The sequence below is a fragment of the Coregonus lavaretus genome (assembly GCF_964263955.1).
Source record: "Coregonus lavaretus genome assembly, chromosome: 26".
NCBI classification, from domain to species: Eukaryota; Metazoa; Chordata; class Actinopteri; order Salmoniformes; family Salmonidae; genus Coregonus; species Coregonus lavaretus.
This window is the reverse complement of record NC_140013.1, coordinates 30,884,773-30,908,667: the sequence shown is the minus strand read 5'-3', so window position 1 is coordinate 30,908,667 and position 23,895 is coordinate 30,884,773. Positions and strand designations below refer to the sequence as shown.

Genomic DNA, 23,895 nt, shown 5'->3' with positions numbered 1-23,895 from the left:
TACTGTGAGACGCCTAAGACAGTGCTACAGGGAGACAGGACGGACAGCTGATCGTCCTCGCAGTGGCAGACCACGTGTAACAACACCTGCACAGGATCGGTACATCCAAACATCACACCTGCGGGACAGGTACAAGATGGCAACAACAACTGCCCGAGTCCCTCCATCAGTACTCAGACTGTCTGCAATAGGCTGAGAGAGGCTGGACTGAGGGCTTGTAGGCCTGTTGTAAGGCAGGTCCTCACCAGACATCACCGACAACGTCACCTATGGGCACAAACCCACCGTCGCTGGACCAGACAGGACTGGCAGAAAGTGCTCTTCACTGACGAATCACGGTTTTCTCTCACCAGGGGTGATGGTCGGATTTGCGTTTATCGTCGAAGGAATGAGCGTTACACCGAGGCCTGTACTCTGGAGTGTGATCGATTTGGAGGTGGGTCTGGGGGGTGTGTCACAGCATCATCGGACTGAGCTTGTTGTCATTGCAGGCAATCTCAACGCTGTGCGTTACAGGGAAGACATCCTCCTCCCTCATGTGGTACCCTTCCTACAGACTCATCCTGACATGACCCTCCAGCATGACAATGCCACCAGCCATACTGCTCGTTCTGTGTGTGAGTTCCTGCAAGACAGGAATGTCAGTGTTCTGCCATGGCCAGCGAAGAGCCCGGATCTCAATCCCATTGAGCACGTCTGGGACCTGTTGGCTAGGGCCATTCCCCCCAGAAATGTCTGGGAACTTGCAGGTTCCTTGGTGGAAGAGTGGGGTAACATATCACAGCAAGAACTGGCAAATCAGCCCATGAGGAGGAGATGCACTGCAGTACTTAATGCAGCTGGTGGCCACACCAGATACTGACTGTTACGTTTGATTTTGACCCCCCCCCCCCCCCTTTGTTCAGGGACACATTATTCAATTTCTGTTAGTCACATGTCTGTGGAACTTGCAAATAGTCCGGGTAGCCATTTAATTAGCTGTTCAGCAGTCTTATGGCTTGGGGGTAGAATCTGTGAAGAAGCCTTTTGGACCTAGACTTGGCGCTCCGTTACCGCTTGCCGTGCGGTAGCAGAGAGAACAGTCTATGACAAGGGTGGCTGGAGTCTTTGGCAAGTTTTAGGGCCTTCCTCTGACACCGCCTGGTATAGAGGTCCTGGATGGCAGGAAGCTTGGACCCAGTGATGTACTGGGCCGTACACACTACCTCTGTAGCGCCTTGCAGTCAGAGGCCGAGCAGTTGCCATACCAGGCGGCGATGCAACCAGTCAGGATGCTCTCGATAGTGCAGCTGTAGAACCTTTTGAGGATCTGAGGACCCATACCAATTTTTACATGGAAATAGCTGTTCTATCATTCAGCCTACAGTTGCAGTCAACATGTGGTGTTCAATGTAGGCCTACATTCCATGAGACTTTTTTAAAAAACATGCAGGGCTTGAGATTAACCTGTTTATCCACAAGGTGGTGACTGAAAATGTTTGTGTTGTTTGATGCAAGAAGCCACTTTACAAAATAAAATGCACTATTATTACAGAGAATCAGACAAATTATGCTACCCTCTGCCTATTGGCTACTTAGCTTATTCAAGCCTGTCTCAAAATACAACACCGCCCCCTTAAGACAAAAAAAAAGCTATTTACCTGACTTGTTTTTCAAAGATGTCTAGAAATGTACACATGTTGTGCTTTTGTAGGAAGCAATCACTCCCCTATTGCAGACTACATATTATCTATAACTGGCTTGCTTCTTAAAAGTGGCTCGCGCTGTGTCAGCTGAATGTGAAAGCGCAAGTAGCCTGGCTAGCTTACTACTGCCCACTTGAGAAGATTCAGACAAATTACTAAACAGACTCAACCCTCTCAATCCGTATATGATGTGAGACACATTTGACAGAAGTACCAAAGGTAACAAAAATAACTCACTAACTAGCAAAGGATATGAACAAAATGTGCACACGTGACTACATGCAGCCCTTGCTTTGATCTCAAAACAAGCGCATCTACTCACGACCACAGCTGTAAACACAGTCCAGTTCAACGTAAATGGCACAGACCCATATATGGTAATGGTGTATTTGCATATAGGCCTACTGCAGCTCTGATTGGTTATGCCGCACCAGTCTGGGTAGAGTAAGGGCTGAGACATGCATGTCAATGCAATAGAATCCTACTCCGATGCGTTCTGCTTACAACAAAATTTCTTGCCTAGTTCGTTTTGTTTCGGTGTGTTGCATTGAAAGTGGCTAATATTGCGTTGATCCGATCACAATTGCCACAGTAAAGGGAAATGTTGATAGTGTTAACTAAAGGGGAAAACTCTAGAAAGTTGAGTGAAGTTCAATCTTGTGCTTCTCTCCAGCTGATAGTTGTTCTGTGCAGCAGTCCCAGGGGGTACATTGGTATATTGTAATGAAACAGGGATGGGATTGCGGCTCAAACCCTCTACCTTCTGGCCTGAAGCCCAGCGCGCCATCGACTGTGCCACAAAAGCATCCTCCAGTGGCAGTCGATATCCGCGCTTATAAACTAGGGTCGCAACACAACTCCCTCCTTTCAAAGAGCGCGTCCTCGCGCTAGACCTCACAGGACACCGTCTTACAGGAAAACGCTCACCGGCCAAGCACACGCACTGTCGTGGACGCGAGGTCCGATCACTTCCGACACCAATGTAATGAAACTAATGTAATGAACCCTCAATGTAATGAACCCTCAACCTTATGGCCCGAAGCCCAGCGCGCCATCCACTGTGGCACAAAAGCATGCTCGAGTGGCAGAGTCGTTATCCGTGCTTATAAACCAGGGTCACTACAATACGTTCATGTCATTGTCACTCAAAAATACACCACCTTTACCTTAGTTGTTTCAGTGGGCTTGCCCACATCATCTGCTCTGCAAGCAAAGTATTCCTATAGTTCACCCCTGCAGCCAGTTTTGTCAACAAGCTGCGGGTGTGGAGGTATGATGTTTTCTTTTGAAGAAACTATGCTGTTGTTATCTCGCCTATCGCTTGCTTCTTAAAAGTGGCTCGCACTGTGTCAGACAAATGACTAAACAGACTCAATCCTCTCGATCCGTATATGACGTGAGACACATTTGACAGAAGGTAACAAAAATTATATTACCAGACCGTATTTCATGTTCTAGTATTGAAAAAGTACAGAAATGTATACTTTGCAACACTAACATGGTCAGTAACACAGTCTGGGTTGGGTCTTACTTGTTTTCTCAGCGCGGGCGACCTGCCCAGCCACCAGCCAGGCCAGAGCGGTGACAGCCACCAGGGCTCCTAGGTGTAGGAAGGGACCTGTGGCCTGGACAGGGGACATCATTCAGTGTTAAAGGTGTGGCATTGCTAGTCATTCATAGTTGTTAAATGGTACGACAAACAAAATAATTCAGTGGTAATGGTAGGCTACTGCATGATTACTACAACCATAAATAATTAAATAAGATAAATCAATGAACCCCTTGAATCAGTCTTAATAACACATCTGTTAGACGCATTTCTATATTGAATGTTGCCGTTGTATGTAGTTCAATACAGTCGTTAACATGTGCTTTATCAAGTATATAAACACATATCAGGAACGTGTCCTGTATAATACAGTATGATGCACAGCCCTAAAGGGGGACATGTTGTTTAACTCACCTGGAGTGATATAGGGATGACTGCCCACTCCTCCCCCCATGTTTGATTGACAGATATGAATCCGATGGCAGTGGTCAGAAGGGCAGTACTCACTCCTATCTATGGGGGCAAACAGAGTGTTACAGACCATCGCATGCACACACAGACACACACACACTGCCCCCCCAGGCTAACCATTCCAACCCTCTGTAGTGTGTTTGGCCAGATAACAGCACCCTGGGGCATGATGTCACTGCTTTCACAACCCCCAGGAAAACATGAACTCAAATGTGGGGTTCAGGCAGAGTTCAGTTGGCCACTTGAAGACACACACACAGTATACAGGCCATATCCACACATGCGCAATTACAGTCACAAACACTCAAGCACGTGCATACACAAACACACCAAAAATCACACACTTGAGCATTACCTTGTGCAGCCAGTGCAAGTTCAGCTGTTGTCCCACTGCTATGTGGCAAAGTGCTAAAATCTGAAAGAATAGAAACACATAAATCACATCACGTGGAGATCCACAGCCACTCGTCTCAAAACAGGTCAACAGCTGCCTGTGCCATCCTAACTTAAAAGTGTACTTGGCCCAGACATGCTTGGCAACACGTTTCTGCCCTGCCAGGTTACTCCCCTAACATTACCAGGCTGTTACCAGGGCCTAGACACCATATCGATATCATCTCACAGTGAATGTCTGATGAGATGACAACTCACCATTAAAAATGCAATATAAGTGAAGCCGGCAGCGGTCGTGGCCAGGATTGGAACGGTCCCATCGCTCCACTCCCCAGAGCGGTTATATAAAAACCTGTCAAACGGAAGTCAGTTACACAATAGTAGCATCTCATAGATATCAGGGCAGGCTGCAGCTAGTGCTCCTCTGGTCTCTGAGATGAGAGATAGATAGTAGAAACCAGCTGAGTGGGCTAACAGGAGTATGTGTTGACACTGATCTAAGGTCAGTTTTGTGTTTCCTCTAGTGGTTAAGGTTTAGATTCGGGGGAAGGGAAGCTGATCCCAGATATGTGCCTAAGGGGCAACTTCGAGCTTCTAGCCCCAGGGGTCTCTTTGTAACACTGAGGGAAATTAACTGGCTGACTATAAATGATCTAACAGCAGACACTGACGCTTAAACCGGAAGGCCTGAACTCCCCAGGCAGGCATAATGTGTTCTAGTGTCTTTGTCCAAGATGCTAGGCCTTTATTATCCCCATAAAACAAAGCAAACAGACAGACAAATAAACACAAAGGAAGCTGCTCAGAGCAAATGGCTGCAGTCGCTTCTTCTCTATAATGAGTATTGGAGCACAAAGAGATCATGTAATTACTGTGTTAACGGGTGGCGAGTTAGATGCATTGTTCTAAAAGGATGTTGTCTCCTTAAGGCTGTGTCTCCACACACAGGAGAGGAAGGGGAGGAACAAAGACATCATGCAGTACACACACTCAGAGGGATGCTCAACCATGGACACACACATACACACAAATGGCTGGGCTGGATGTCAGGCTGAGCGTTGTGACAGGGGGTCTCGGAGGGACTGGGCTGCCACAGCTGCAGGGGCAGCAGGGGGGAGTGTGGGGGCAGTGGGGGGGGGAGTGTGGGGGCAGCGGGAGCGGGGGGAATGTGGGTGCAGCGGGAGCATGTGGGGGCAGCAGGGGGGTGTTGGGGCAGTGGAGGGGAGTGTGGGTGCAGCGGGAAAGGTGCCATTAATACAGGTAACAAGTGGAGGACAGAGGAGCCTCTTAAAGAAGAAGTTACAGGTCTGTGAGAGCCAGAAATCTTGCTTGTTTGTAGGTGACCAAATACTTATTTTCCACCATAATTTGCAACTAAATTCATTAAAAATCCTACAATGTGATTTTCTGGATTTTTTTTCTCAATTTGTCTGTCATAGTTGACGTGTAACTATGATGAAAATTACAGGCCTCTCTCATCTTTTTAAGTGGGAGAACTTGCACAATTGGTGGCTGACTAAATACTTTTTTCCCCCACTGTAATTAGTGGTGTGGGTTTTGCCCACATACAAGACCACTGATAATCTCCCTCGATCTGGGGCTCCACGCAAGATCTCACCCCGTGGGGTCAAAATGATCACAAGAACGGTGAGCAAAAATCCCAGAACCACACGGGGGGACCTAGTGAATGACCTGCAGAGAGCTGGGACCAAAGTAACAAAGCCTACCATCAGTAACACACTACGCCGCCAGGGACTCAAATCCTGCAGTGCCAGACGTGTCCCCCTGCTTAAGCCAGTACATGTCCAGGCCCGTCTGAAGTTTGCTAGAGTGCATTTGGATGATCCAGAAGAGGATTGGGAGAATGTCAGATGAAACCAAAATCGAACTTTTTGGTAAAAACTCACTTGTCGTGTTTGGAGGACAAAGAATGCTGAGTTGCATCCAAAGAACACCATACCTACTGTGAAGCATGGGGGTGGAAACATCATGCTTTGGGGCTGTTTTTCTGCAAAGGGACCAGGACGACTGATCCGTGTAAAGGAAATAATGAATGGGGCCATGTTTCGTGAGATTTTGAGTGAAAACCTCCTTCCATCAGCAAGGGCATTGAAGATGAAACGTGGCTGGGTCTTTCAGCATGACAATGATCCCAAACACACCGCCCGGGCAACGAAGGAGTGGCTTCGTAAGAAGCATTTCAAGGTCCTGGAGTGGCCTAGCCAGTCTCCAGATCTCAACCCCATAGAAAATCTTTGGAGGGAGTTGAAAGTCCGTGTTGCGCAGCGACAGCCCCAAAACATCACTGCTCTAGAGGAGATCTGCATGGAGGAATGGGCCAAAATACCAGCAACAGTGTGTGAAAACCTTGTGAAGACTTACAGAAAACGTTTGACCTGTGTCATTGCCAACAAAGGGTATATAACAAAGTATTGAGAAACTTTTGTTATTGACCAAATACTTATTTTCCACCATAATTTGCAAATAAATTCATAAAAAATCCTACAATGTGATTTCTTTTTCTCATTTTGTCTGTCATAGTTGACGTGTACCTATGATGAAAATTACAGGCCTCTCTCATCTTTTTAAGTGGGAGAACTTACACAATTGGTGGCTGACTAAATACTTTTTCCCCCACAGTATATCCCAATCCTTATCTGGGCTCTGTTGGCAGAGCCTGGCAGCCCCTACAACTACAGCAGAGCTACACAAAAGCCAGGCCACCACACGTGAAGGCTTCCTTTGAATACACTAGAAAAGACACGATATCTAACTGAGGCTAGGCCATAGGAGTGGGAGATAGTGGGAATAAAGGTGTCTGCATGCTTCCCAGCCAAAACAGATCAGAAGAGTTTGTGCATATATTATGACAACATTTTGTGACGTTTTTGTTCGTTTTGGACTTCGGCTATTCGGGCACACAAACATTTTTCTAGAGGTAAGCCTAAGTTCGGAGCCGAAGTCTACGCCCCTTCTACGGTGATTGTTCAACAGTAGGGATTCTTCAATAAAGTCTGTTGTCATTCATCAAGAGACGACTAGTTTTCATACACATTTTTTGTATTGAGAAATACTGCACCAAACATCTTAGTTAGATGTAAAATTGTGCAACTAAGATCTCCATGGCAAAAGCGTCAAAATGAATGACAGTTATTTTAGATTAATTCTGACTATTTTGAGGAAGCGTATACTGGCTACGGCGTCTCAAAATTACATTTTAGTCATTTAGCAGACGCTCTTATCCAGAGCGACTTACAGTTAGTGAGTGCATACATTTTTATTTTTTTCCATACTGGCCCCCCGTGGGAATCGAACCCACAACCCTGGCATTGCAAGCGCCATGCTCTACCAACTGAGCTACACGGGGCAAATCGTACTATTGCGGCTTTTTTCATTTTTTTCAAGTAAAGGTCTTTTAAGGGAGTATGCGAACACACTCGTTCGGTTCGGCTAGACGAGTTCGGCTAGGCGCTAGCTGAACTGAAGCATGCTGACGCCTTGAGAGAGAGAGTGTGTAGAGAGTGATAACAAAATTAAAGGAGAGAAAAGGAGAGAGGAGCAGAGAGATAAAGAGAATGAAAGGAGAGGGAGAAAGTGGGATGAGGGGGCAGGGAGAGATAAACAAGGAGCGAAGGACGATGGGGGAAGCAGAGGTGACTTTGAGCGGTAATGAGAGGAAGAGAAAGGAGGTGGTGGACAGAGAGAGAGTGAGGGGAATGACCTTGGGGGGACAAAGCAAATTGCACCTTACAAGAAGAAACAAAGCTTCTCTCTCTCTTAAGGCTCACACACATTGCACCGAATGTGTTTTAGGGACCACCCGCTGTAGATGTCTGACTGGCAAAATTTCACGCAATTCTACATGTAAAATCGGTAAGCACTCGGTTCGCAAATTACGTTCAGAGGTGCAAAGTACTCTCGGCCAGAAAACGCTGTTTGTGTGTCTGAGACATTAGTCTTTAGTTTTCTGGCTGACAGAATGATTGTCTGACACAAGCTGACCTGACTGTGTCTGTCTGATCTGACAGACCAGATTGAATGAAACACCACTGGTCACTAGGAAACTACAGTACACACATGGATCTGTCTGGACTAAAGCTCAGGAGGTACATACTGTCATGTAGGAGTGTCTCATATCCTGGTGAACTCTGGGGCATAGTGTGCACATACAATGTAGAAGGCTTTGAGGACATGGTCAAGAGCTTGGTCACTTGGTGAAGAGCTCAACTAAATAAACCCAATTCATAATTTCAGTGGTAGTATATCCTTCAATTGAATGTGCAATGTCTCATGACAGAAACAATACCTGTATTGTTTCCAAGCACGATTGGTTTTATGGTAACTGTGACTGGAATGATCTGAGAGGTGATTTGGGGTCAAAGGGTATTCCTGCTTTATGTAATCATGCTCACTATAAATCTGCAGTGATAGACACCCTAAGGCCCATCCATCCGCACCCAGATTAGGGAAGAGGATTATCCCAAAATGAGTTTGGCCAACCATGATTAGTGAATAATAAATTTTTAATATACTCTACAGAGTTAGCATTTTCGATTCAGGAAAAAACATATGGAGATTAATGGCAGCATTTAAAAGTAAAACATTAATCTAAGTAAAGGCCAGAGAATCAAAGGGAAGGTCGGAGGAGCATTTAATTTATTTGAACGGAACAGTGACTGATGATGGCGATATACTGAGAGACAAGAATCTATGAGTTGTATAACTAGAGTGCACACACACACATACTGTACAGCAGTACTCACCAGTTGAACTCATTGTAGTCGTTGTGTGCCTCCCACCAGAAGTAGAACCAGACCAGGAGCAGAGAGAAGGTGAAGAAGAGGATGAGAGACCACAGGAACTCCCACTGGGAAACAAACACACACAGGAACCATTATTACCTTTACCACAGTATCATTAGTCAGATACCATCAGATTAACATAAAGCACTTTGGCCAGTGTTGTGTTGAAACATTGGAATACTATTGGTACATTCATTACATTACTTTCTTTGATTGCAAGTGAGCAAAGGGCTGATGAGAAAGCCATTTGCCCACCCCAGACTGGCACACCACTTAACATTACCCCCATACGTCAACATCACAATAAACACTGACAACAGAAATGCAAGCAACAACAGTCTCCTAAAAGTCCGGCAGAGTCATCATTGGGCAATCCGCCCTAATCGAGCCAAAGACTATAATCTGGATGTAGAGAGACTGATGACGGTGCAGCCCGGGCTGGCACACAGACGGATGGCTCAAACCTGGAGTCATGGCTAACATTTAAAACACCATTCGCTAGCTGCATCAGATTAAGGTGGTAAACCACAAACAAACGAGGAATTGGCTGGAGAACATGTCAGCACAATAACCCTCATGGTTTATAGTGAATTTATAAACTGGGTAGTTCGAGCCCTGAATGCTGATTGGCTGACAGCCGTGGAATATCAGACCATATACCACGGGTATGACAAAACATTTATTTTTACTGCTCTAATTACGTTGGTAACCAGTTTATAATAGCAATAAGGCCCCTCAAGGGTTTGTGGTATATGGCCAATATACCACGGCTAAGGGCTGTATCCAGGCACTCTATGTTGCGTCGTGCATAAGAACAGCCCATAGCCGTGGTATATTGACCATATACCACAACCCCTCGTGCCTTATTGCTTAAGTAATGTCAATTCTGTTCATAAATAATTTCACACTCCCACTTTGTGTAGGCATTCACTAAGCCTGCATTACCAAAGACAAGAGACAACATTCATGCCACTTTACAACTGATTGAAAAGAGAGAACCACATGTCTGGTATCAGCGGCATTAGAGGCAGTATGCAGTAACCATTCATGCAGAAACTGTCATAGGGCCATATTGTCTCAGTAAAAAAGCAGAGGGACTCAATAAAGATCCCATCCTCCCAATCCACTGTCCTCATTATCAAGTAATTACTCACATTAAACTTAATAGCTAATGAGGCCATGAGCCGATTAGTGGTCAGCTGTGTTTAGCCTTCCAATGCCACCGCAAGCTGTAATAAGAGCTCTAATAAAGAGATACAAGACAGAATGTTCACAAACAGACACGCACACGACTTGGATGACAAAGCACAAAAAGTGAGATTTTCAAACATCTCCAGCCAGTCAAGACCTTTGGCCCATCTATTAAAAAGTAAAACATCGCTCCTAGCTCAGACAGAATTAAAACAGTTAAGACCACTACATAAATAAAGAACAGAACTGACCAAAATCTTAATTATAATTAATTACACTTTAATTGATGTGATAACCCCTCATACTACTGAGAATTGGACTATACACAGACAGCACGACTGGCTGCTCTTCACACCAGCCCACAAATTAGCCCACAATGAAATCAGGCTTACTCACAGAGCCCGGAGGACTGGAGTACGCTTAGATAGAAATGTATGAATAGAACTGACATGACTGTCTGTTTTGCAAAACAACAAGTTGTTCCAGCTCTATACATTACATTTCTATCTGCAATAATGTTCTTACATTGCACAATCCAGAATAAGCCCCAGTTGACCCTGTATTTAGCCATGCAGTGATAGGATATATCAAGGTGATATGAGAGCACAAACAAAGCTGTCTGGGCGTTCACCTTGGCTGACTGTTCCATGGAGGGCATCGGCTGGCAGTGGCACAGGACATAAGACAGGGCCAGGTCTAATGACTGGGTGGTGACAGCCCCTTGTATAACTTCTGCCCTCCACTCTGACTGTCTACCTGGGCACTGGAGAGGAGAGCCTAATGTGTTTGTGGAGTTGTGGACAGGCCACACAGCAGTTTAACTAGGGGACACTAAAGCACATGTTTGGGATGGTATGATGATCATTACGTAACAGGATGGAACACATTTGTTGATTTGGGGCAGGGAATGAGAATCTAGCAGTATGAGGGAAGGAAGCCTATGGGATTTGGCTGTGGCGATTCTTTTTAGCCAATCTCTTCCGGATGAGGAATTAAAGTTATGAAAACAACATTTATGTTAAAAATTATTATTATATAGACCAGAACCTTGATACTGTTTGACATCTAAGTTTGAACATTAGTCATGAAGATTAGATTTGTATTTTCTGGCCTAGAACATTTACTACTTCCTTCTATGAACGTACTAAGAAAATCGCTCCCTTTTATAAATCAAACTAATCCAGACTCCAGAATGGTTACCATAGGGTTAGTTTCACATGGCTACACTTCCCAGTCTCGTAGTCACTGCAATGTGAGAAAGCCAGACGTCAGGGTAACCATAGGGTTAACCCTGTGGTAGGTAGGTGGTCCCTGTGGTGTAGGTTGTGGTCTAACTGGCAGCCCTGCTCATTGATCCCATTGCTCTGGCAGGTGACACCCCTGGGAGAGAGGGGATTGGATGGTCAATCAGTAGGTAGTGTTTGGAAAACGATGAGAAAAAACCTTTGGGATAATTTTAAACAGGCTATTTGGGAGCTAATCGAGTTGCCAGGCCAGTTGTTTGAGTGTCAAATATTGAATGTGCATTTCAATCCTCCTATAATAAAACCTATAATTCCACATGTGTTTGGAGCATTATTAGGCTGGCTGCCACATTTATTCCTTCAATTAATATTCAGCCAAGCCAGCGTCATGTACAATATGTGCAACGTGTACACTATATGGCTGAACATTAACCCTGTGTCATTGTTCTTCTCTGCTGCTGTTTAGGAGCTGATCAGAGCAGTCTGGCATGATACGGCCTGCCTGCCCTAAGATGACATCACATTCGCATTCTGCACGCCTTGCTTAGTTAGGGTGGAACACACGCCTTCAGGGCAGGGCTGACACCATAGCATTAAAAACTGCTTTCTAACTACTGTCAAAACAAGGAACCAACTCAGTGTATTGATCGTAATACATCTAGTAGTCATCATACAGTATGATGAACTTCCATTCAAAATGGGGGACATGAGGGATGCAACCTTGTTATATTTACCACAAGACATTTGTGTTAAATTGCGGTTAAATGGTCTACATCATCTACCAGTCAAGAGGGGTCAGAAAAAAATTTGTCAACGTATTTAATGGGTCTGAGGGGAAATAAAAGGTTTAGATTGTACTGAATGAGAGGTTTTCAAACCCAACAGAGCAGACTGATTCAGCCTTGTACTCTTCTAGTGGGAGCGGGGAGAGAAAATTACTTTCCTCTACCGGGGACAAAAAAAGAATTTATATTTTTTGAAATGCCATGAAAATTGCTGTGCTGCTTGGCTGAAGGGCACTAGGCAGGCAGGCAGGCAGCTGAATTAGGATGGAATACATCATAGCCGAAGCCTCATTCACCAACATAGAGGGATAAAAAGGACCAGGGGATAATTATCTTCTGTGGAACCCTAAACACTAGAATTACTGCAAAAGAAAATCAGACAGAGCAGTCTGGCTGTCACTCAGAACCAAAAATTAGGAGATTGCAGAAATGTCATGCTTTCACTTAAATACCATATATTTGCATGTACAGCCGAACGCCATATTCAAAATTGTTTAAATGAATCATTCAAAATGGTTAGAAAAGAGCTCTACTCATTACAGAAGCTTTCTTCTGATCAGTTTAGGTATAACGCCTTTAGTTTTGGTGAAGCAATATATATGTTTAGGTTTAAGGGCATCTTGCTGTGCTGTGCCCAACTGGGGCTACTCCACAAAAAGGTGCTTGCATGCAATCCAATTCCCTTCGTACCTGCTAGCGCCAAGACTAGCAGGGTATTCTCCACTATTCTCCAGTGGCTCCATCTAAACAGCCAGCAGTGTAGTGTATTATGATTCTACTGGCTTGTCTCTCGTGGCGTCACCTCCTCTCGTTACCTCCCAGTGCCTGCTAGGAGTCGAGGCTACTATAGTGTCATTATGACTACAGATGGACCTACCAGCATTTGGCTGCATGGAAGACATTGATCAAGCACACCCACACCTAGCATGGCGCACAGCACAATCCACCTTCACTGCAGGTCAGCAAGCTAGAGAGTCCTCCCACGAGACAATCATAAAAATTATAATGAATGCTGCTAGACTAGAGATTCCACATCAGTGGCAGTCAGTGCGGTTTAAGATGAGGGAGGATTTTTTATTTATTTATGAGCATGGCCTTATTTCTATTACAGCATATTGGATGACTGTCATTCATATTCCATTCAACCAGTTTAACGTGGATAGGTTTAGGCTACGACATGATAATCACATGTTCCCTATACCCATCATGAGGTTGCTACAACCTAGCCTATGACTTCAACGTAATGTCTCTCTCCCCCTCTTGTTTGGCACATTCCAGATAATTATGTGATAATACACTTTGGACCGTAGTGTTAAGTGGTGATGTGCGTTTTAATACAGGACTGGACAGATGCACAGTTTTGATGTACAGAAGCTAACCAGAGCATTATACTATGAGATTGAGGAGTGTGTGAATTCTAGGAGGAATTGGTTCTCTAGGATAAAACGGTCGACACATTTATATGGATATTTGCAAGTGTGCCTTCTGGCAGGTGATAGCGTGTTTCCATGATGTGTGTATGTGATGAGTAATGGGTGGGTTAATCCTCACACCTTATCTTGCTTGCACAGCCTTGCCATGTGAAATAAGCATCATTCAAAGTGTTCAGTAAGTGCATTCAATAAGCGTCATGGAACCTACACAATTTGGGATTTTGTATTTGAAGGATTGGATACCATTTAGCCCGAGGACTATTGATGTGAAAAAGTAGTATGTCTGTGGATCGAGTTTATAGTATGTACTTACGTGTGGAACAGTGGAGGCTCCTCAGAGGAGGAAGGGGAGGACCAAAATAAATCATTTTTAGATAAAACTATACAAAATATATACACGTCAAATACATTTATTAAAACACACTGTTTTGCAATGAAGGTCTACAGTAGCCTCCACAGCACTCTGTAGGGTAGCACCTTGGTGTAGCTGGAGGACAGCTAGCTTCCGTCCTCCTCTGGGTACATTGACTTCAATACAAAACCTAGGAGGCTCACCCCTTTCCATAGACTTACAGATTAATTATGAAAACTTCCGGAGGATATCCTCCAACCTATCAGAGCTCTTGCAGAATGAACTGACATGTTGTCCACCCAATCAAAGGATCAGAGAATGAATCTAGTACCGAAAGCATAAGCTACAGCTAGCTGAGTGAGTGAGTGAGATAGGGATAGGGCTAGAGAGAGTGCTAGCCACAGAGAGAGGGACACAGACCACAACACAGAGATAATGTGTCCTCCCCACCATCACCCACCCTTTCCTCAGGCAGTGGTCTGCCCCAGTCTCTCCCCCTGTCTCCTTGGTGTCCTGGCTGAGTGTCCTGGGCCAGACTAGCAGCTGGTGGGGTTGTTACTGAATGTCCCTCGCAGCCCTAATCCCTTCACAACTCCTGCTACTGTGGAAAATCATTAGTGTGTTTCCCCACCCAGCTCCACCTATCAGACCAACAGCATTACCCTGAGAAGACCAGGGTTAGAGGGTTCCAGCCCTCTGTTCCTCCAACCTCTCTCCAGTAATGACAGAACTGTCAGGAGCACCAGCTGGCCAACTGGCCGTGGCTTCACTTATTACAGAACAGAACGGCCTCTTCAGCTCTGTGGAGCTGCTGACCTCATAGCTACAAATAATATGATACAATGATGCCCTAGAGATTTTGCTCTTCCCTGTTCTTGGTCAGCTCTTGATATGAAACAGCATGTTGTGTTGTCCTTGGACGCTCATATCTGAAGTTCTGGAAAAGTTCAGGAAAACATTGGAGAACTTGGTAACCTCACGGCCTGGCTGAACTCTCTGAACACTAGCACAAGGGAGAGAATACGGCCTCTGATAAATCACATTGAATGTGGTAAGAGTCACACTACTGCTGAAAGTATGTTCTCTCTGGTTAGCCTTTTGGACATAACATCTACTAGAAGGTAGCCTACACTTCCACCAACCAATGAAAGCTATATGATTATGGTAAACAAAATGAAAAACAGTGCTTCAAACATTCTCTAGAAGTTTGTATCCTTCTTTTAAAAAGCACAAACCCATAGAATGTCTTTACACTAACAGTGCCAAGAGCTGGTGAAAAGTACTTAACTAACGAGAAACATCCAAATATGATTGGTGTCATATCAATCTTTCATTGCTTAGCTCCACACACACACACACACACACACACACAAAGGACATGACAAGGCATTAGCCATTTGGTTGATGACAACAGAAAACCACCTAATAGGCTAGTCTATAAAGGAAAACACGGGGCTAGTTTGGCAGCCAGGCCTGGCTGTTGTTTATGTTGTTGGAAGGGCTGTACAGACTTTAATAACACGTCTACATGGAATAATTCCCCTCAAAACAGTCAGCAATTATAGTGTGTAAACAGTCCCCTCCTGCCACTGTGAAACGAGCGAACTCCCAGAGAATCTGGGTAGAGTAGACAGACAGCCGGAGAGGGATTAAAACTGACAGACAGAACACATTTCCCTTTGGAGAGAGACAGGATTCAGGAAGATTAGGCTATTCCCCTCCTCGCCCAATATTAATAGAGGACTTGTTTGAATGTCAGCACTACTGGAAGTGAGTGCAGACTGACTGAACGGTTCATACATATGATTATTGAACTATAGAGACGGGTAGACAAGGAGCTATTAGCACAAAGGTTACCAGTAAATTTCTTTTCAAAGACAACTGATCATGACCTCCACCAAAGGGTATTAATATACAGTTGAAGTCAGAAGTTTACATACACTCAATTAGTATTTGGTAGCATTGCCTTTAAATTGTTTAACTTGGGTCAAAAGTTTTGGGTAGCCTTCCACAAGCTTCTCACAATAAGTTGGGTGAATTTTGGCCCATTCCTCCTGACAGAGCTGGTGTAACCGAGTCAGGTTTGTAGGCCTCCATGCTCGCACACACATTTTCAGTTCTGCCCACACATTTTCTATAGGATTGAGGTCAGGGCTTTGTGATGGCCACTCCAATACCTTGACTTTGTTGTCCTTAAGCCCTTTTGCCACAACTTTGGAAGTATGCTTAGGGTCATTGTCCATTTGGAAGACCCATTTGCGACCAAGTTTTAACTTCCTGACTGATGTCTTGAGATGTTGCTTCAATATATCCACATAATTTTCCTTCCTCATGATGCCATCTATTTTGTGAAGTGCACCAGTCCCTCCTGCAGCAAAGCACCCCCACAGCATGATGCTACCACCCCCGTGCTTCACGGTTGGGATGGTGTTCTTTGGCTTGCAAGCTACACCCTTTTTCCTCCAAACATAACGATGGTCATTATGGCCAAACAGTTCTATTTTTGTTTCATCAGACCAGAGGACATTTCTCCAAAAAGTACGATCTTTGTCCCCATGTGCAGTTGCAAACCGTAGTCCGGCTTTTTTTATGGCGGTTTTGGAGCAGTGGCTTCTTCCTTGCTGAGCGGCCTTTCAGGTTATGTCGATATAGGACTCATTTTACTGTGGATATAGATACTTTTGTACCTGTTTCCTCCAGCATCTTACATTTACATTTACATTTTAGTCATTTAGCAGACGCTCTTATCCAGAGCGACTTACAGTTAGTGAATACATTTTTATTTTATTTTATTTTTATACTGGCCCCCCGTGGGAATCGAACCCACAACCCTGGCGTTGCAAACGCCATGCTCTATCAACTGAGCTACATCCCTGCCGGCCATTCCCTCCCCTACCCTGGACGACGCTGGGCCAATTGTGCGCTGCCCATGAGTCTCCCGGTCGCGGCCGGCTGCGACAGAGCCTGGATTCGAACCAGGATCTCTAGTGGCACAGTTAGCACTGCGATGCAGTGCCTTAGACCACTGCGCCACTCAGGAGACTAGGTCTTCACAAGGTCCTTTGCTGTTGTTCTGGGATTGATTTGCACTTTTCGCACCAAAGTACGTTCATCTCTAGGAGACAGAACGCGTCTCCTTCCTGAGCGGTATGACGGCTGTGTGGTCCCATGGTGTTTATACTTGCATACTATTGTTTGTACAGATGAACGTGGTACCTTCAGGCGTTTGGAAATTGCTCCCAAGGATGAATCAGACTTGTGGAGGTCTACAGTTTTTTTTCTGAGGTCTTGGCTGATTTCTTTTGATTTTCCTATGATGTCAAGCAAAGAGGCACTGAGTTTGAAGGTAGGCCTTGAAATACATCCATAGGTACACCTCCAATTGACTCAAATTATGTCAATTAGCCTATCAGAAGCTTCTAAATCCATGACATCATTTTCTGGAATTTTCCAAGCTGTTTAAAGGCACAGTCAACTTAGTGTATGTAAACTTCTGACCCACTGGAATTGTGATACAGTGAATTATAAGTGAAATAATCTGTCTGTAAATAATTGTTGGAAAAATTACTTGTGTCATGCACAAAGTAGATGTCCTAACCGACTTGCCAAAACTATAGTTTGTTAACAAGAAACGTGTGGCGTGGTTGAAAAAAAAAAAACTGCAATTGCTTGACTGAATGTCTTATATGAACGTAGTGCTTAAATCAAATGACTCAAACAAATTTAATTTCAAGTAATCAAATTACAATTAAAATACATTTCCATCATTAAAATTCTCAGACATTAGAAAACCTAGGACTGTGATTTGTAGTTCCTCTAAAGCTTTACTAACAATCATGACAGACTATCACCATCGTCCCCTCATTCAGCTAACCTAGAGGCTGCTGGTTTAGTCATCTCACAGAAAAGATTCATCACACAGTGACACGCCATTGGCCTCTGCCAGCATTCTGAGGATGAGTGCTGGATATGCACCTGCATCCCAGAATGCTCCTGGGCCCACCAACACACTGTCAATGTACATCACTGTTTGTGTTCTAAGGTGCTCCTGGCCCTGTCCCACAGGAATATAGAGACATCCTCCTAAACGCTTGTTAACTTGTGTCTCAGTAACTTCTACAGCTCTGACAGCCTGTAAACATGCAGAGGTGTTGAAGCTTTTGACCTTTCATTCTGTAGGGAACTAAAAAGTTAATGGAAGACTTGAGAGGAAGACAGAAGAGAGTTAGCAAGGCAGGGGAGTGAAATTCATAATTTACATTCTGCTCAGAAAATGTTTCCTGCATGATGTTGGCTGAATGTTCTCTGCCATATTAGAATGTGCCACGCCTGGTTTTTTAGTCTAGTGCAGTCTTTAGTTGTGAAGTAAAACAGCGATGGTAGCGAGTGATTTGAAAACAGGATTTCTACTTCACATGTCCCTGTACGTCATTTGACAGACCAAGGCCACAGAATGATGCTCGTTCCTATTTCTAGACCCATTGTGCTCCAGGTAAAGACTGGCTAAATGGAAGAACTCAATTATTACAGAGGCCAGATCAGCTTGAAGTGCCAGTGACATGGGCAGCCTTTCTACAAACCACTCCAACACACACAGAGGCCAGGTTCACAAAGAGAGGGAGGCTCAGGCAAACTGGCCTGTTCATTATCCAGCTCTGAGAGGAGAGATGACAGCAACCACTTCTATTATTAGTTCTGTTCTGAATCTGGGCATTTTGAAGGGAGTCCATGTCTCAGCGAGACCTTGGGTTTCTCATGGTCACGGTTCAGTGATGCTGCCTGTCAGGTTCACACATCACATGTAACTGATACCAACACTGATTGGGCACTTACATCATTAAAGATGCATCTACAGTATGGACGTCATCTGACCTGGCAGTGCTGGCACACAAACAGGCAATCTCCCAATGTAAGATGACTCTAGGCCTCCATTACAAGGCAGCACAGCAGCCATAGTTAAAGGGATTTTGGCAATGAGTGACTGTGTGTCTGTTCTGCCATGAGGGACATAATTGTATTCAATGTTGGCCTGGATGTCAGTCCATGTCTGCAGAGACCCTTTGATGCTGTAGCCCTAGGGCCACGGCTGTTGGAGCTGCATAAACGGACATCCAATTTAACTGAATTTTTACTGTTATATTTCCGTCACTGAGTTTTTATTCATGCTTAGTTAGCAGCATTCAAATGTACAGTACTTCAATAATAGGCGTGGGCGGACCCAGAAAAATAAGCTACTGAAACATGGCATAGTTGGGGTGTGAGGTTGGGATGCAGATTCTGGCAGAGGAGTAGACTGGCAAAGACTCAGAGTAGCACCATGGAAGGTCCAATATAATCCTGTGGTACTGTGCACAGACAGGCTGCTGATTGGCCGATTCTCCCCCAGCGGGTCAAAGTGACCGCCACACATAGCCATGGTGGCCAAGGCTGCGCACACACACAGCTGACTCTGCAGTACCATATCTACCAGTCTCAGAGACAGGAAACAGAGCCACGGGATAGTATTCCCATCGAAGGATGAAAAAAATCCATATAATTTTGTTGTTTCTCTCTGTGCTGATTTTCTTTTAATGTGGCCTTGGTCAAGTCAAATACTAATGTGTTCCGTCTATCGGAAGGTTTAAACAACTCATGCAGCATTCCCTTCCTGAGGGCAAATAGGGTAGGAAAGAAAGGTCAAAACATATAGCTCATCCATCCACCAGAGCCTGCAAGTAAAGCTCACAGGATGAGAGCTCATTCCTATAAATAGAAAAAGGGTAGTTGGACATATTTTCGTTTGAGGTGCACAGGAGTTGTATAATGACACTGCAACGCATGTTATGATGTGTCAAATTGTATGCAACACCGCTGAGGGAATGGTGCATTTTCCTTTTCTCTCTCCCCATATGGATCCTTCCAAGCCTTAGATCACATTTATATGCCATATAAAACATGTATGGTACGTCATATTTCACACACGTTTCAGCCCCCTCAGCTCTGTCTCCATGTCCCAGGCTAGCAAGGTGATGGACTATAGTGCTCCTGCCCTCATGCTCTCTCTGAGTTTCTTCTCATGCGGTACTAAATCACTGACAGACAGACCTGGGCTGCATAGCATTACAGAAAAACCCACTTAGACAAATAAAGGCTGCGATGAATGTGACCAAGGGGAGGCTCTGAATGCTTAATAAAAAAAATATCAAATACTACTATCTGCAGCACTTACAGGCTTAAACACAGTCACAAGGCCAAAGACACCTCCAGTGAGAGCCCAAGGACAGGTTATTAGGGAAGGGATGGGCTGCAAGGTTATCTGGTTAGAGAAAGGCCTACATGGCTCTTTATCAATACATCTTGAAAGATTTGGTTAGCAGGGGTACTCAACTCTTACCCTATGAGGTCCGGAGCCTGCTGGTTTTCTGTTCTACCTGATAATTATTTGCAAACACCTGGTGTCCAGGTCTAAATCAGTCCCTCATTAGAAGGGAACAATGAAAAAATGCAGTGGAACTGGCTTCGAGGTCCAGAGTTGAGTTTGAGGGGTGTAGGGTAATGGATGGCATAGGAGAGGAGTCCTGCCCACATGCACTGCACGCTCACACACGCCAAATTTGAGTGTTTTTAATTAATAGTGAGATATAAGATGCAGTGTGGTGCTGTAATCCTGCAGTGAACTGGCACGGAAAAAGAAAAAAAGTGGACTGCTACCAATCGATTACACTCGCTCCCTTCAACCAACAGACATTTGGGTTATAATAGATCTTCCAGAAATAACTGCCATAGAGAGACACCTGTACACCATGTCCATTATGGTCATTTAGGTACGAAAGTAAGGTCTGCTAGGCAGAACTCACCTTGGTGGTGTCATCATGTGACCGCTGGTACCGTTTCCAGCGGCACCCATAGATCCCTGTAAGACATGACAAACACAGCTGCCTCTCATAGACCTGCAGGGGTTGGTGCTTCACCATGCTCCTTCAGTCCTGGTACGCCTCCAGACCACTAACATCCCATTGACCAAACTGGAGCCTGCCTGGGAGAGGAACAAGGAAAAAGGAACATCAGTATTGCCTTCAATACATTCTGCAAGGAAATATTGTATCCATTAGGACATGAGACAGGTGTATGGATGATTGTTGTGGGTGTTTCACTGAGGTGACATTTGAATATCAACAGTCAGCAAGACAGACGAAATTTGAATATCAACATGGCACATGCATATCTACGCACTTCAATACCAACATATGTCACTTAACTAGAAAGACATGAAAGTGGTCATTGAATTAGAATAAACAGATTGAACTATTAATTGCATATAATTACCTCACATTAATGAATTATGGCAGATTCATTTCACTACCCCCTTGGAGCAATAGGCCTACAATTGGAATATTGCTGAACTTCGATTCAACAATTCTCCCAGAATTTGAGAGCTTTCTTGATGGATATTTTAGTTACCTTTAGTTAAAAGTCTCCCATCAAAGTATAAAAACCATGTTCCAAAGTGTCATTGAAGTACCTCAGTAAAATAGAACACACAGTACCAGGGATGAGCTGGTCCATTTTTAGCCCAGTGGGCCTGTCTAACTTGGTTTTATTGCGCAAAATGATAATTATCTGGCTAGTAATGGAGGCCTCAAGGAAAATAATGGTCTGGAGTGGAGGCCTTAAGGCAAAAAAATGGGCTGGTGTGTTAGAAATGCCAGGGACGATTTCTGGTCCCAGTCCGCCCCTGCACAGTACAATGAAAAGCACCTTCAGTGCTTTGATACCAAGCCAAGCCACAAATTAGAATTGCCATTGTCAAGTCCTGTTTTCAATGACAACTGTGGCTGCCTCCCGTGGCTTCCATCAATACAAGGTCAGAGCTAAATGACAATCTAACCATAATTGAAAGGACTGGGCGCACAGAGTGTCTTTGAACATTACATTAAACTACAATGACATTCAATCTGTTGAATATCCCTTTACTCTCAGAGGGTCACAGCCTGTCTGGGTTCTGCGGCAGAGTAGAGGGCACCAGGACTTTGTCAGCCTGGTTGTGTGTGTGTGTGTGTGTGTGTGTGGTGCCTACTGGGCAGGTGGGGCAGGAGCCAGCATTGGCCTGGGTCTACTCTGACTAATCCCAGATGAATTAGTCAGAGAATAAATTACTCAGGGAATGACTGAAAGGTCATGCTGGCTCAGCAGCAACTCATATCAGCTATAATAATAATAATAATAATAATAATAATAATAATAATAATAATAATAATAATAAATGATGATGATGATGATGATAAATGGCAATAACATTAAGCCAAGGCCTGGCTAGCTTAATACGTGTCACAGTCCAATAAGTGTCATGAAGGAGCATGCTGATCAAGTTAACTCTGAAAAAGGCATGCTGATTACAATCTGAAAGTGAAATAACCCAAGATGTTATCAAGAGGGTAAATAATTGACCTGTACCCAAGATGTGAGTTTACACCCCAAGTAAACATGGCATGGTGATTAATGAAATGATTACAAATGGAGATTAGAATGCAATATTATCAGCATGTTTCTCAATTGAAGATTTGCCTGACTTGCTAGTCCTCCCACTGCGCAGGTTTTAATTGCAGCTATCCTATGGGCCGTCTTTGTGGAGCAGCGCCGTGTTTCAGGAGGGATTTGAAATGCATGTTAATTACACCCATCAGCATGCAATCAGGGAGGCGTGCGCTCTGCTGCTCCGGACAGCTGTTTATTTGCATCGTCGGAGGGTACTGTGCTTCCTGTCATTAGTGGAACTGCCGTGAGGAGGGCAGGGTGCTCGTCAAGACCACCCTGTCACGCCCCAGCTGGCCCAGAGCGCCCTGTGGTGCAGCTCCGTGATCAGACCATTCAGGCTGAGCCCTGTGGTGGCGTTAGACTAGTCCTGGCTGAGGAGCTTCAGAGTGCTGTAGGGTTTAGATGAGGATCAGACACTGCTGCCTGCCCTGCCTCGCAGCAGCACGGCTATTTGATCATCTGTTTTTTGTCTAAATAAATCACATCAGAGGGGTGGATGGATGCATAACGCAAGCACAAACCATGGGCTTATAAAATCTGCTGTATAAACAAACTGCTGTCCAAAGTCTTCCCAACCTCCCAGGCTGTACTGCTTCCATCAGAATTGTTCTGCTCAGGGCTGTAACTAAGGGACTATATGCACTTTGTATCTAAGGAACTGGGGTACTAGTACTTCAAGGGTCTAGTGAGGAATGGATATATTAAAAAAGGGAGTACTGCATAATTAAGTAGTTCTGGCTTCTATTCTGGGGCACTATCCTGTGTGTGTATTAATATGGAGAAGAAAGGACTTGGGAGGGTCTTAGTTCCATAGACAGGATGATGACACTGAACTAACCAACTTCAAATAGGAGCTCAAGTAAAACATATACACATCTATTCTAGATAATAATAAAATAATAATATGCCATTTAGCAGACGCTTTTATCCAAAGCGACTTACAGTCATGCGTGCATACATTTTTGTGTATGGGTGGTCCCGGGGATCGAACCCACTACCTTGGCGTTACAAGCGCCGTGCTCTACCAGCTGAGCTACAGAGGACCACCCATCAATAGATCATCCTATTATGTAGTAGGGTTAATAAGCAGCCTGTAGTGAATATATTGGATCATGCCATTCTCTGATAATTATTTGTATTTAGGTTTCCAGTCCAGTCAGGTTTCCAGAGTAGAGATGGATCGTTACTGAATATCCATTGCCCAAAGAAGTGGATGGGTATTTTCAAATGGACCAATGGAAAGGCACGACCAATGACAATGGTTAGGCTACTCTTAGAATAGCTGTTCCAGTTTAGCATTAGTCACAAATACATTATAATACATAGAATGCAGGCAATTTGATTTTCACAGAAAGGTTGTTTGCATTAGATTTTAGCCATTTAGCAGACGCTCTTATTACAGGCGCAATTAGGGTTAAGTGCCTTGCTCAAGGGCATTAACAGATTTTTCACCTAGTTGGCTCAGAGATTCGAACC

General features: G+C 44.4%; 1 protein-coding gene across 1 annotated transcript in view; it reads right to left on the bottom strand.

Annotated features, from left to right (window-relative positions):
* Positions 1 to 23,895, bottom strand: part of LOC311101648 (glycerophosphodiester phosphodiesterase domain-containing protein 5-like) — a 99,745-nt gene that overhangs the window by 21,261 nt on the left and 54,589 nt on the right. The window contains exons 2-7 of the mRNA XM_084142787.1: positions 20,742 to 20,920; positions 8,862 to 8,965; positions 4,357 to 4,450; positions 4,061 to 4,120; positions 3,649 to 3,747; positions 3,217 to 3,310 (exon numbers count right to left, since the gene is read on the bottom strand). Coding sequence (XP_083998913.1) covers positions 3,217 to 3,310; positions 3,649 to 3,747; positions 4,061 to 4,120; positions 4,357 to 4,450; positions 8,862 to 8,965; positions 20,742 to 20,858 — 568 coding nt within the window. The 5' untranslated portion in view covers positions 20,859 to 20,920. The remainder of the gene's footprint in view (positions 1 to 3,216; positions 3,311 to 3,648; positions 3,748 to 4,060; positions 4,121 to 4,356; positions 4,451 to 8,861; positions 8,966 to 20,741; positions 20,921 to 23,895) is intronic.